Here is a 13,065-nt window from a genome sequence, read left to right on the forward strand (position 1 = left end):
AGGTGTGCAACAAAGCCCCAACCCCTGAACATGATCAGAAGCTTCCGGCATCCGGCCCCCTCCCCGTCTTGTCTCATCCCCCACCCCGTTCGCCCCACCTCTAGCAGGAGCCCCACTATATGCTGGTTCATGCTTCAGATCATTCTCTTTCCTCGTCTGGAATGTCCATTCCCGCACTTGTCCATCTGACAAGTCCCTTTTCCCTTGTACACCCAGCTTAGAGGGCCTCTCCTGTTTTCTCTGTCTGGCTGTTCCTGCTGCTGTACTGGCCTCTGCTTCTGGTAATGCACTGGCCCCCAGGCTCATGCTACAGTCACCCCTCCTACCGTGATGAGCTCCTGGGGAGCAGATGCCAGTAACTCGTCTGTGTTCTCAGCCTCTGCAACAGATGACTATTGAATTGACTTTGACCGTGATACTGACATTTCAGCAGATGAAGGTTTTTTCCTTCGAGTCCCCTCTTTCTATGCAGTCTCTCCTTTGGTGAGTGTCCCCTGTGTTTGGTCCCCCTCCAGGACTGTATCATCTGCATGGAGAAACTGTCCATGGCATCTGGGTACAGTGATGTGACCAACAGCAAGACCATCGGGCCCGTGGCCGTGGGCCGCCTCACCAAGTGCAGCCACACCTTCCACCTGCTCTGCCTGCTGGCCATGTACTGCAATGGGAACAAGGTACCTGCGTGCCGGCCCAGGGCGGGGTCGGGCGGCCTGTCCCCATCATACTGCCCCTGAGCAGGTGGCTGGGACTGTGCTGGGGAGGACCCGGGTGTGCTCAGAAGCAGCCCCTGCCCTGCGACAGGATGGGGGAGTGGATCTGGGGGCAGCAGGTGACTCCTGGCTGCACTTCCTTCAGTGGGGTTTAGCCAGTGGACGGGGTGGGGAGGACGGAGGAACCAGGTCCGTGGCAGACCTGGGCCTGGCCTTTCTCCGCAGCACCTCGTGCTCCCTGTGCCAGCACCAACAGTTGGCCCGTCACAGGGGTTTCTGTTGGATTCAAAGTGTGATTAGACTGCGGGAACTTTTGCTCATAAACTTGATTGTTCTACCTGACACCAGTCTCGTGGTACTTTCCATCCTTTAGTGCAAATTATATAATGAGTTTCTGGTGCAAAACTTATCTTTCTAAGGAAGCTGTTGGAATCAAGTTTCTGCAAGGAGGCTGCCTGGGAGCTGGGCCATCTGCCTGGAACCTGATGTGTGACAGCAGCCGGCCAGTCCCCCTGCAGGCTTCCTTCCCATCTAGGTGGCAGGCAGCTGTGTCTTGGTGCGTTCTCAGTGCTCTCAGCTCAGTGAGTGGTGTTCTGCCTTGTCCAGGATGGCAGTTTACAGTGTCCTTCCTGCAAAACCATCTATGGAGAGAAAACTGGGACCCAGCCTCGGGGGAAGATGGAAGTGTTCAGCTTCCAGGTGTCCCTCCCTGGCCACGAAGACTGTGGGACAATACTCATAGTTTACAACATTCCTCACGGCATTCAGGTAAGAGGGCGCTAGCACAAGAGGCGCGTCCTCGGATCTTCCTGCAGTCAGCCCCTCTCCCAGCAGCCTGCCCCCAGGCACTGCAGGATGCCCAGGTTGCTCAGTGTAGGCTTCCAGGAATCAGGAGGGGTTAGTGCTGGGCCAAAACAAGCTCTCAGGGCCTCGGAAGCACAGGGCCCTTTCCTGAGATAGGGAAGGCTTCCTGGAGGCAGAGACGTCTTAACTGGATTTGCCCAGGGCAGAAGGCCAAGTATATAAGCCGGAGGGACACATGTTGAGGGGCAGGAGCCATCTGGAGGGGCACAGAACAGGGTGGGGAGGTGCCAGCAGTGAAGACTGATGGAGAGACTGGCTGAGTGGCCAGAGCAGGCCTGGGCTGGGAGCAGCAGGGTTGGGTCTGGATGTCAGGAACAGGACAGGAACCCTAGCACAAGGTCCTGGGGTCCCAGTGGAGACCCAGAAAGGAATACTCGCCCCTTAGGCCTCCTTCCTTGGGCCAGGGTTGATCTGAGAGCCTGGGATGGTTTGGGAAGATACAGGGCGGTGGGGACCAGGAGCCTGAAGGTCATGTGCTTTTCCCTGATTTCCTTCTACTTCTTCTGGGCTCAGAGTGAAATATTAATGTATTCTAGACAGGGTTGGAGCTGTCGGTGGCACACACTCCTGTCGAGACCACTACCACTGTCTCAGGGCCCTGCTCCAGCTACTTCTACAGCACGGGCGGCAAACCCAGGGCCCGTGGGCTGAATCCGGCCTGGCACCTTGTTTCTACCTGGCAGCAGCCCCAAGCTCTCACTTAACTGTTAAGGAGTAGTTAACATTTATACAGTCCTGAAATTATATTCAGCCCTTTGAAGGCAACTGCGAGGCTGATGTGGCCCCCAGTGAAAATGAGTTTGACACCCCTGCTCTAGAGTGAAAAGCGGAGGGGCCTGTGTGTGGGAGCGAGGGCGGCCCGAAGGCTGGCAGCCCTGCCATCCAGTCCAGGGAGCCTGGGGCCTGGAGGGTTGCCGAAGAAGCAGAGCCTCTGGGGGTGGGGGTGGGGTGGTCTCATCAGGGAGACAGAGCGTTGGCGGCGGTGGGGCCTGGTTCCAGGGCAGCGGCACGCTTTCAGGGAGCTGTTCACACCGGGTCTCCCAGGGGCAGGATCAGAGAGAGGCAGCAATGTATTTGGTCATTCGAGCTCAGGAATGGCTCCGGCCAGGAGGGCAGAAGGCGAGGCTGGGCCTCCGTGAGCACTCCCACTCCCATGTCTTCCTTCTGCAGGGCCCTGAGCACCCCAACCCTGGGAAGCCATTCACCGCCAGAGGGTTTCCCCGCCAGTGCTACCTTCCGGACAATGCTCAGGGCCGCAAGGTAAAGTGAGGGGATGGCTCCCCCCGACACTCACAGTGGCAGGCTTGTGCCCAGCTGCTGGCTCTGGAACGGGAGAGAGCAGGGAGGCCTGGACTCACTGATGGCCGGGGAGCTCGTCCTAAATGTACCTGGAAGAGGGAATAGTCCAGGTGTTTGGGGGCCGAGTGGGTGGCAGCACTGTCCCAGCCATGGGGGGGCCAAGGCGAGTCATCCTGGAGCTGCCTAGTGTGGGGTCCTGCCGCACTGTCAGCTCAGTAGTTGGCATTCCAGGGGTGTCAGGGCTACAGCTGGAGGCTGGGGACCCCACAGACAGGCCTCACACCCTGGACTACAGGTGACATCACTCAGGCGGCGGCGGGAGGGAGCGGAGAGGAGGAAGGGCCAGCTCTCAGGGCCCTGCCACTAGTTAACTGTGCGTGTTAAATGGACCAGAGCCTAGCAGGTGGCACTGCGCTGCCCACGGCTGACGGTGGTGGGTGGGTGGTGCTGCTGTCTTCATCTTTATCACTGGGGCAGGTTAGTGGGGGCGGGCAGTGGGTGCTCCCATCCTGTGGCCTGCCCACCCCTGCCCCAGGGTGAAACATCTTGTGGAGGGACAGGCCAATGCTTACTCACCCTTCCCCACAGCCTCATGTCTTCTTTTTCTTCCTCTTCCTCCGGGGCAGGTCCTAGAGCTCCTGAAGGTGGCCTGGAAACGGCGGCTTATCTTCACAGTGGGCACGTCCAGCACCACAGGCGAGACTGACACCGTGGTGTGGAATGAGATCCACCACAAGACCGAGATGGACCGCAACGTGACAGGCCACGGCTACCCTGACCCCAATTACCTGCAGAACGTGCTGACCGAGCTGGCCGCTCAGGGGGTGACTGAGGACTGCCTGGAGCAGCAGTGACCCACCAGCTTGGCAGCCAGCGCCCCATCCCGCTGCCAGCTGGGCTGCCCTGGTGTGGACAGGCAGGAAGGTGCCTTTCCTTGGAGGCTGAAATGTTTGTCAGGGGTGTGGGCATTTTCCACCGAAGCTGAGGCTTCTCCCGTTTGCCTTTCCTCCTTCCTCTTCCTCTCCAGGCCTGGGTCTGCATGGCAATTGGGCAAGCCTGGGGAGTTGTTCTTGTGGGGGCTTACGATGCAGCTACCTCAGTGCTGGGGGCCTGGCATGGGGTGAGGAGAGACTGCCGCCACCCCAGTCAGGGGCAGGCATAGATCTGGATCAGCTTCTCATACCTCAGATGTTGTTTGCAATAAATGCCTAATAGCCAAAGTCAGCAGGCCCTGGTGTGTTTGTCAGCATGTGTGATGTATGGAGGCCTACATGCGTGTGTCCTGCTGTATCAGCTCCCATTTCCCACCTGCAGACTGAGGCCAGCCCTGGCCAGGCTGCTCTGGGTTAGAGTGTCGTCCCGCTACACCACGGTTGCGGGTGAGATCCCCAGTCGGCACATAGAAGAATCAACCAATGAGTTCATAAATAAGTGGAACAACAAATTGATCTCTCTCTTTCTCTCTCTCCGCCTTCCTTTCTCTCTCAGATCAATTAAAAAAATTCAAAACCAAACAAAACAAACAGGCTGCAGTGAGGGCCGGAGAGCCCACGGCACTGACCTGTGCTGCTCCCCAGCCCCCCAACTCCTGTTCTTGTGTGAAGTCCAGCAACTTAGGGCCCACCCTCCCATATTCCCCAGGTTCTGGGGACACTGCTCACAGGGGCAGGTGCTGCTGTCTCCATTTCACAGATGGGGAAACGGAGGCTCAAGGGTGTAGTGACTGGCCCAAGGTCCCAGCTAGTGGTAGACCAGAGCTGACCTCTGGGCCAGGATTGGTTTGATACCGTACTCAAAGTTCTTCGGCAACCTCTCAGAGGGAGGACCAAATACTCCCTCACTTGCTGTCTGCCGGCAGGGTGGGGTTGGGGAGTGCTTGGGGCCTGGGACCCGAGGGGCACACAGGGCTCCGTTTTGAGGGGGGGCGGGCACTTTTGCCTTTGCAAGTCCCTTTCTCCATAAGAAAAAAGTTAAATTCTGTCTTACGATGTGATGGTCCAAAGATGAACATACATTAGAGCATTTTCTCCCATCTAAAAGTTCACTTTTCTCCTTCTGATTTTAAAAGAAATCAAGACTTTTCCCGGGCCCCTAAAGGTATTGCGGGCTCTGCACACTGCTCACCGAGCCTCCTGGAGGAGCTGGTCCTGTGGCGGGCAGGGCCCGCTGGGCTCCGGGATGAGACCTGCTCTGCTGGCTCCCAGAGCATGGGCATCCGTGGGCGCCGATGATGCTGCCCTCTGGACCCCACATTAAAGTGTAATGGGAGTCGGAGTGGGGAAAGTGCTTGCAGAATCTACCTGATAAGGGTCTCGTGTCCAGACTGCATAAGGAACTCAGCAACTCAGTAATAAAAAGACAAATACCCAATTTTTAAAACAAAGTCCTGTCAGCTGTGACTCGGGTGGGCATCATCCTGCGAACTGAGAACTGCAGGTTCGATTCCCAGTCAGGGCACATGGTTAGGTTGCGGGTTCATCCTGGTCGGTGTGCATACAAGAGGCAACCACTTGGTGTTTCTCACATCAATATTTCTCTCCCTTTCTTTCTCTCTCCTTTCCCTTCTCTCTAAAATCAATGAGCATGTCCTCGGATGAGGACTGAAAAAAAAAAAGCAAAGGACTTTTCTCCAAAGAAAACACACAGGCAGCTGACAGGCACATGAAAAATGCTCAACGTCATCAGGGAGACCTCGATCGGAACCGCAAGGTGACACCTCTTCATACCCATGAGAATGGTTATCATCGGTAAATAAAAAGGAAAATGACGCGTCGATGAGGAGGTGGAGGACTGGAGCTCTGGCCGGCGCTCGCTGGTGGGGAGTGAAACGCAGCTGCTTTGGAGAGCGTCGAGGCGTTTCTGAAAACGCGGTCTCCACGTGACTAAGCGGTCCCACTTCTAGGTTCATATCCAAGAGCTGAAAACATGTCGACACCGAAACATGAATGTTCATATGGATATTATTCATAATGGCCCCAAAGTGGAACACCGCAAATACCCCCCAGCTGATGAATGGGGAAATGGTCTACCTGTGCAACGCAGCACATCCCAGGCCGAGTGGCTCGGGTGGCCGGGGCCGCCTTCCAAGCACCGGAACCTCGTGGGTTCGCCCCAGCAGGGCACACTCCTGGGTTGCACGTTCCATCCCCGATCGGGGCACTATGGTACAGGAGGCGACCAATGCATGCTTCTCACATCGATGTTTCTCTCTCTCTTAAAATCAATAAAGTATGTCCTCAGGTGAGGATTTTTAAAAAAATGAAGTACTGAGTACTCTCATACACAGTATGGATGAACCTTGAAAACATTATGCCAAGTGAAAGAAGCCAGACAGACACAAAAGGCCACACACTGTGATTCTCTTGGTTTGAAATGTCTAGAGTAGGTAGATCCATGCAGGCAGAAAGGCTAGCGGTTCCCAGAGGCCGGAGGGAACAGGGAGTGACTCTCCGCTGAGTTTTCCCTCCAGATGACGAAAAGTTTCTGGAACTGGTGTCGATAGCGCAACCTTGCTAATGTGCAAAAACCAGTGAACTGTACACTTTTGAAGGATGAATTTTATGATATGTGAATTATATCGTAATATATATATACACACAAAGAGTAAAGCAAAAGTATGTTCGTATGGAAAATACACAATAATAAAAAATAATATAATAAACTTTCACATACCACTTTTGCCCACCTGCATATACAGTGAGAGCTGAAGGGAGTGAGCAATATACGTGGGGGCTTGCCGGGCTGTCAAGGGCCTTACAGACCTTTCTCTATGTTCTTCTTCAGACAAGGGAACTGAGGAGCAAGGGAAGGTGTGGCTTTGAGGAGGGGAGGGCAGGGCACGAGATGGCCACAGGGCCAAATGTTCTGCGAGGGGCCGGAGTAGACAGACTGTGGAGGGGGTCATGATGGGGGTGGGACTGGGCGAGGTGGAGCTGCCTCCGGCTTGCTCCTGGGTGGGGATGGGTGGGGATGGAAGACCGGAGGGAGTCTCCTGGCACATGGGGTGCAGGAATCTCAGGCACGTGGCCCTGAGCCCAAGGCTCTAAATATTTGTTCTCCCCAGGGCTGGGAGAAGGGGAGGCTGGGAGGCTGGGTGGGCCCTGAACTGAGACAGGGGGCTCTGGGCTCCAGCAGCCTCCCCCTCAGCCCTGGCCTGCCCCACCCTAGAGCCCCGCCTGTGGGGCTCCCTGGGGGCGGCTGGGCTGAGGGGAGGAGTTGGGGTATGTGCACATTTTCAGGTCTTTCCAGCCCCTGGTCAGCCTGGTAGCTGGACTAACCAGCTTCTCCTGGCCCAAGGTGTTGGGGGAGGGGTGCAGCCAGAGCCGCCCCAGGCTGCGGATGAGGTAGAAGACGGCCGTCATGGGGCTCTCCCAGAGGCAGCCTCGCCAGTGGCTGCTGCTCCTGTTGGGGGCGCTGGTCTGGCCCCATCCCTGCATGAACCTGGGTGAGTGGGGGTCCAGGGATTGGACACACCTGTGGGGCACCTGCTGGAGTGACTGGACCTGGGGAGCCCACGTCCTGTGATCGGGAGGGGCAGCCCCCGGACCTTCACACCTATCTCCATGGCCGCAGAGCTGATCCCCTACACGCCGCAGATAACAGCCTGGGACCTGGAAGGGAAGGTGACAGCCACCACATTTTCCTTGGAGCAGCCGCGCTGTGTGCTGGACAGTCATGCCAGTGCTGCCAGCACTGTCTGGCTGGTGGTGGCCTTCAGCAACGGTGTGTCACAGCGTAGGTGTGGGGCCTGGGGTGGGCTGCGGGGCCGTGAGAACTGCAGGTTCTGGGGGCTCCTCCATGCCTGCGACCTTCCACAGCTGGGCGTGAGGTGGGAGTTGGGCTTTGCGGAGAAGGTGCTCTGAGAGGGTGACAAAGCCCACTTTGGGTCGTGGGGGCCCTCCAGGTGCTGAGGCATGGAGGGCCAGGGCTGGAGGCCTCGGCCCCAGAGCGGGGTCATGGCAAAGAAGACCCGGCTCCTCCTGCCACCAGCCCCATCTGTCTGTCTCTGCCTCCTGCAGCCTCCAGGGACTTCCAGAACCCGACGACACTGGCTGAGATCCCAGCCTCTCCTCAGCTGTTGACTACTGATGGCCACTACATGACACTGCCCTTGTCCCTGAACCAGCTGCCCTGCGAGGAGGATCCCGTGGGTGGCAGCAGCATCCCTGTGCTTCGGGTGGGCAACGACCCTGACTGCCCGGCTGACCTCCACCAGGCGCCCTACTGCAATGCCCCCCTCCCCGGTCCTGGACCTTACAGGTGGGCCACTCTGCCTGGAGCCCGGGACAGGAGGGTTGCCCTCCCTAGCCTTTCCCCAGCCCCATCCTGGCTGCAGGGGAAACAGGCCCTTCCCATTTGTAAGCCTTGGCTTCTTCCTCTGGGGTGGGGGAGGGGGTTGGATGGGGATAGGGCACAGAAGCTCCAAGTGACTTGTCCAGGTCAGGGAAGCACCGGGGTGGGAAAGCAGGTGTCCAGACCAGGGCTGCGCAGGGCACAGGATGAGGCCAGGTGTCCTCAGGGAGACCAAGTCCAGCTGGGAGAACCAGCAGGGGTGCAGGGCAGGCAGTGTGGTGTGGGCGGGGCCAGCACCTCCACACTGCCTCCCTCTGCCCTCTCACCCAGCCCTGCCAGGTCCTCCTCCCCTCAGCCCCAGGCCCACACCCCGGCTTGACTTCCATCCCTAGCAGCCACCAGAGCCAGCTTCCCTCAGTGCCAGCCTGCCTGGGGCTCTTGATGCTCAGCACCCTTCCAGAGCTCCCCAGCCCCTGCAAAGACACAACCTGAGCTCCTCTGCACGGTCCTCCATGCCCTCAGTGCCAGTCTGTCCCCTCCCTGTGACCCTGGGCTCTGAGTGCGCCCTGAATACACCCCTCCGTCCCTAGGCTCCCTCCCTGGGGTGCTCGCCTCCACTGGAGGGCTTCCGTGGCTCCAGAGACTGCACAGAACCAGTGGTTCTCCTCTGGGGGGCCCGGAGCCCCCAGCCCATACACCTGCTGAGCCGCCACTCAGAGCCTGGCCCAGAGAGCGGCCTGGAGCCCGGCTGCAGTGGGTGCCCTGCCTGGGGCAGTCGGGCTCTGAGCCTCACCCCTCCTCCACTCCCCAGGGTGAAGTTCCTCCTGATGGACGCCAGGGGCTCACCCCAGGCTGAGACCAGGTGGTCCGACCCCATTGCTCTCCACCAAGGTAACACCTGGGAGGGGCTTTCTGGCTCCAGGCTGTCCCTTGGGGACTCATCACCCTGGGCGAAATGGTCACGCCCAGCTGCCCCTCTCCTGTCGCTGCCATGGGATGTGGGCTGGTGGCAGTATTCAAGTCTGGCTGACCCTCCACATAGAACCTTGTGCTGGGGGGTGGGACACGCAGCAGAGGCACAGGCTCTGTCCATCTCCAAATGTTTGCCAGCTCTCGGGAGCCCAGGCCCCAGCCCAGTCCAGGTCAGAGAGCCTTCCCTCCTACAGGGAGGCAACCCGGGGCCCAGCACTGCAGTAGGGAGGAGGGTCAGGGCAAGAAAGAGGCCAGAGTCAGTTGGGACCACAGGTTCTGGGCCCCAAGAAGCCAGCATGAATGAGTCACCAGACCAAAGAAATTGCATGTGTGAAGGACAGAATGTCCGGTGTCTAGACACCTGGGAGACGGGCTGCAGAAGCTGGGGGTGGGGGTGGTGGAATGTTGTCTGAAGGCCTTGCATGCCAGGCTCCAGGGAGCAGGCCAGCTTCGTGGCCAGTCCTGAGGTCTTCCATGGAGCCATGGGTGGGCACGCTGGTGGCAATAGCCTAGAAGGTGAGATGAGGGTGGGGGCTGGAGCGATGGCTGGTGCAGGCCACAGGGCAGGTGCCCATCTGAGATGGGTGGGCTCAGGAGGCTGTGGACAAGAGGGAGCCTGTCCTCAGGGATGAGCACAGGCAGGGGGTGACTGCCCTGGAGTCCCGGGGCAGTCTCTGAGCAGCCACTATGTGTACAGGGAAGTCCCCAGAGTCCATCGACACATGGCCAGGGCGGCGACATGGTGACATGATAGTCATCGCCTCCATCCTCTCCTCTCTGGCCGGCCTGCTGCTCCTGGCCTTTCTGGCAGCCTCCACTGTGCGCTTGTGAGTGGTGACACGCCCAGGGCCCTTTGACCACCGGGAACCCCTCCCCTCTCTCTGATCCCCAAGCCTGGAAGGCCTCTCTGACCCTGTGGTTTTGGCTGGGCAGTGTCCCTGGAAGGGCTGTGTGGGGAATTTCCACCCAGAGCGTCTCCCCTGGGAGGTCAGAGAGGCACGTGGTCCAGCAGCTCTTCTGACCATAGGTTCAGAGCAGGGGACACCTCACTGTTCTCCTTTCTGTCAGTGTGCCCTTGCTTTGGCCTTGTCCTCTTGGGCCGCATTTTCTCCCCACGAGCCCTCTGTTATTTCAGTGAATTGACATCAGGGTATTCAGGGTGGCCACCTGGAGGAGGCAGGCCTCCAGATTGTTCTAGATGGGAGGGAAGGGAGATCAGAGGCCAGAGGAAGAGGAGTGTGGGAGTGGGGACAAGATCCTGCCAGAGGCAGCCAGCTCCACCCAGCAGCACCATAGCTCCTCCTCCTCTCCCTGCCCAGCTCCAGCCTGTGGTGGCCTGAGGAAGCCCCTGAGCAGCTTCGGATTGGCTCCTTCAAGGGCAAGCGCTACAAGACCCACCACATCCCGCCCAGTGAAGCTGTCACCCTGCCGGTGGGCTTCGAGCCTGGCCTGGACCCCCTCCCCAGCCTCAGCCCCTAGCCTGGCCTATGTGCCTGGCACTTGGGGCAGTGAAGGAAGGGGAAGGAGAGACAAGGGTAGAGCGCTCCTTCTCAGCCCTTGCGCCCACACGCCCTCCCCAGCACACTCCCCCCTGCCTGAAATCCCACCTCTAGCAGCCCTGACTGGCTTTCCCATTCCCCGCTCTCTCCAGGCAACGGAAGCTGCATGCAGGGGAGTTTGGGGGAGGGCCATGGTCAGGCTGGGCATCCAGCCCCCACTGCCCTCCTGCCCTCCGTACCTCTGTTCTGCACGTCCTCCTGTGAGTCAGGATGGAAAGGCCACCCTGACTGGAAGCTTCCAGGCCCCAAGTGGAGGCCTAGAGCGGACTTAGGAAGATGAACTGAGAGCACCACGGGTGTGTGAGGCCTGGACCTCCCAGGCCTCTGTCCTGTTGGCCAGTGGCCAGTGGCTGGGGCTGCAGTGAAGCCTTCAGAGGCGCCTGCTCTGTGCCTGGGCACAGGCCCTTCCTGCGCGTGGCTAGAAGGTCAGAGGGTAGGTGCACATTTTGATCGTCTGGCCACTGATTTGGGCCACCACTTCCACCTCTCCTGCACACACAGAGGCCCTCGCACTTACCTACTCACTCTCCCTCCACAAACACTTGTTGAGGGCCTACTGCGTGCCAGGCACAGTGTTAGACACGCGGCCTCAGACAGGTGTTGGGGAGCTCTCACTCACTGCTCTGGACCTCAGATGGCAATATGTCCAGATGTGATCTGTTACTGTTGAGAGTCTGTCATGCCCTCAGATTGTCACATATACTGGGCCTCACACTCCCTCAGATAATCACCCCAATGGACTCTCTTGGGTCCACAATCACCCCCCACCCCCAGTCACTAGAGGACAGGTTTCATTCCTTCATCGTTCATCTGCCCATAAGGCTGGTGTTACCCTCTGTGGCCACACGAGGGCGATCAGTGCACCGCAGCTATTGCCGAACAGTCCCGCATGCGCACTCCTACTCACGGACCTGCAGAGCGCCGTCCGGTGGCCGCTCCGGGCCGGCGATCTGCTGTCAAAGAGCAGCACCACTTAGCAGGGTCTCTGGAGGTCAGGGCTCCAGGCCCCACTTCGATCACGCCAGAGAGATAAGCAGTCACGCTCTGCTTGTCCAATCCACACAGCCTCACTGTTTGCTAGATGGAGAAACAGGCTCAGTGACTTGCCCATTGTGCTGTGTCCACTGCTACCCCACCCACTGGCCCCTGGCCCCTCTTAGCCTGACTGCAGTGCCTGCAGGCGGGGGTACCCCCTCTCTGGAGGTAAATAAATGCTGTCTGGCTTTTCCACCTGTTGAGGGCAAGAGTAACTAGCCAGAACATAGCTGTAAGGAAGCAAAAGGTGTTTTACTAACTAACGCAAAGAGGCTCCGGGACACGCCGGAAGAACAGGGTGTGTTCCAGGATGTGGGTTAAGAGCAAAGGTTAGTCAGGCAGATAGCCATCTGGACAGTCACTAGGGAGGGAAACTTTGCCCCTGTGCACGAGCTCAACTGACCAATCAAGTAAAGGAGCACGAGCCAGTGCACGAGTTAACTCACCAATGATCAGTAACCCTATTGTGCCCCTGAGCCAACCGCTAACCGCCACATCTGCTTCTGTATCCAGCTTGCTTGCGGCGCCTCCATAAAACCCTAAGCCTGTAAGCGTTTGGCGCGACTTCCATTTTGGCGGCTCTGCGTAGCCGCGGGACTGCGGTCTCATTTGGGAAGTTCGCCCCTGCGCAGGTTAAAACTTGGCCAATAAATATACCATCAAGTTGCTCTCAGTTTCTGTGGACTCCTTTCACTCGCAATTTGCATATAACACCACCTAAGCAGTTCCTGTGCTGGTTTTGGAAGAGGAACATTTACACATGAGGCCCAGCCTGGCCTTGTTCTGCCCAGCCCTGCCCGCCACCAGGTCCAGGGGTGCCCTGAGCCTGTCCCCTTCATTGCTAGTCCTAATCGTGCCTGGGGTGGTGCCCTCATCTCTTGTTGCGCAGTGGGGAAACTCACCCACGTATTGCAGGGCCAGGAAGCCAGCTACTGAGCATTTCTGGGCATTTAGTAGCGCTCCATTCCAGGCAAACTCTTCAGGAGAGTCTTTGCTTTCAAATCCCATGCACACCTGGGCCCTGGTGGCCCTTCCCTTATCCTGCCTGCACCTCCACCAGCCACAAGACCCCCTGCAGGTGCAGACAGAAGCAGAGTCAAATGCAACCAGGCAGTCAGACCCTGTGTCCTGGGTAACATCTGGCCATGGGAGCCAGCCCCTTTGGGCAGCCACCTTTGAAATTCTAATGCTTTGGAGCCCAGGTCCCTCTGACCTCTTGGAATTGCAAGAGGGTTAAAAGCTCCCCAACCTCACCCTCCCCGGCTGCCCCCAGCAGAACCCGTCTCACACTGTCCTGTTCAGACCTGGTTCCAACACCAGATGACAAGGCCCTC

At 58.4% G+C, this 13,065-nt stretch overlaps 2 protein-coding genes across 7 annotated transcripts in view; both read left to right on the top strand.

The window, feature by feature from the left end:
* Positions 1–4,093, top strand: part of DTX2 (deltex E3 ubiquitin ligase 2) — a 37,236-nt gene extending 33,143 nt beyond the window's left edge. For all 3 annotated transcript variants that reach the window (XM_037054810.1, XM_037054812.1, XM_037054811.1), the window contains 4 exons: positions 516–674; positions 1,317–1,478; positions 2,745–2,834; positions 3,500–4,093. In XM_037054810.1, coding sequence (XP_036910705.1) covers positions 516–674; positions 1,317–1,478; positions 2,745–2,834; positions 3,500–3,727 — 639 coding nt within the window. In that variant the 3' untranslated portion in view covers positions 3,728–4,093. The remainder of the gene's footprint in view (positions 1–515; positions 675–1,316; positions 1,479–2,744; positions 2,835–3,499) is intronic.
* Positions 4,094–6,916: 2,823 nt separating this feature from the next.
* Positions 6,917–11,930, top strand: UPK3B (uroplakin 3B). 4 transcript variants are annotated; one of them, XM_037054816.1, is made up of 6 exons: positions 6,920–7,317; positions 7,446–7,595; positions 7,892–8,132; positions 8,977–9,056; positions 9,835–9,964; positions 10,457–10,709. In XM_037054816.1, the coding sequence occupies exons 1-6, from the start codon at positions 7,233–7,235 to the stop codon at positions 10,614–10,616; spliced, it is 846 nt and encodes a 281-aa protein (XP_036910711.1). In that variant the 5' UTR covers positions 6,920–7,232; the 3' UTR covers positions 10,617–10,709. The 4 variants fall into 4 exon arrangements, with proteins under 4 accessions (XP_036910709.1, XP_036910711.1, XP_036910708.1 ...); XM_037054813.1 differs by lacking the exon at positions 9,835–9,964 and having other exon boundaries at positions 10,457–11,930; XM_037054814.1 differs by lacking the exons at positions 7,446–7,595; positions 9,835–9,964 and having other exon boundaries at positions 6,917–7,317; positions 10,457–11,930.
* Positions 11,931–13,065: the final 1,135 nt, after the last annotated feature.

Source organism: Sturnira hondurensis, unplaced genomic scaffold (assembly GCF_014824575.4).
Source record: "Sturnira hondurensis isolate 20B ecotype Veracruz unplaced genomic scaffold, ASM1482457v3 Scaffold0008380, whole genome shotgun sequence".
Lineage (NCBI taxonomy): Eukaryota > Metazoa > Chordata > Mammalia > Chiroptera > Phyllostomidae > Sturnira > Sturnira hondurensis.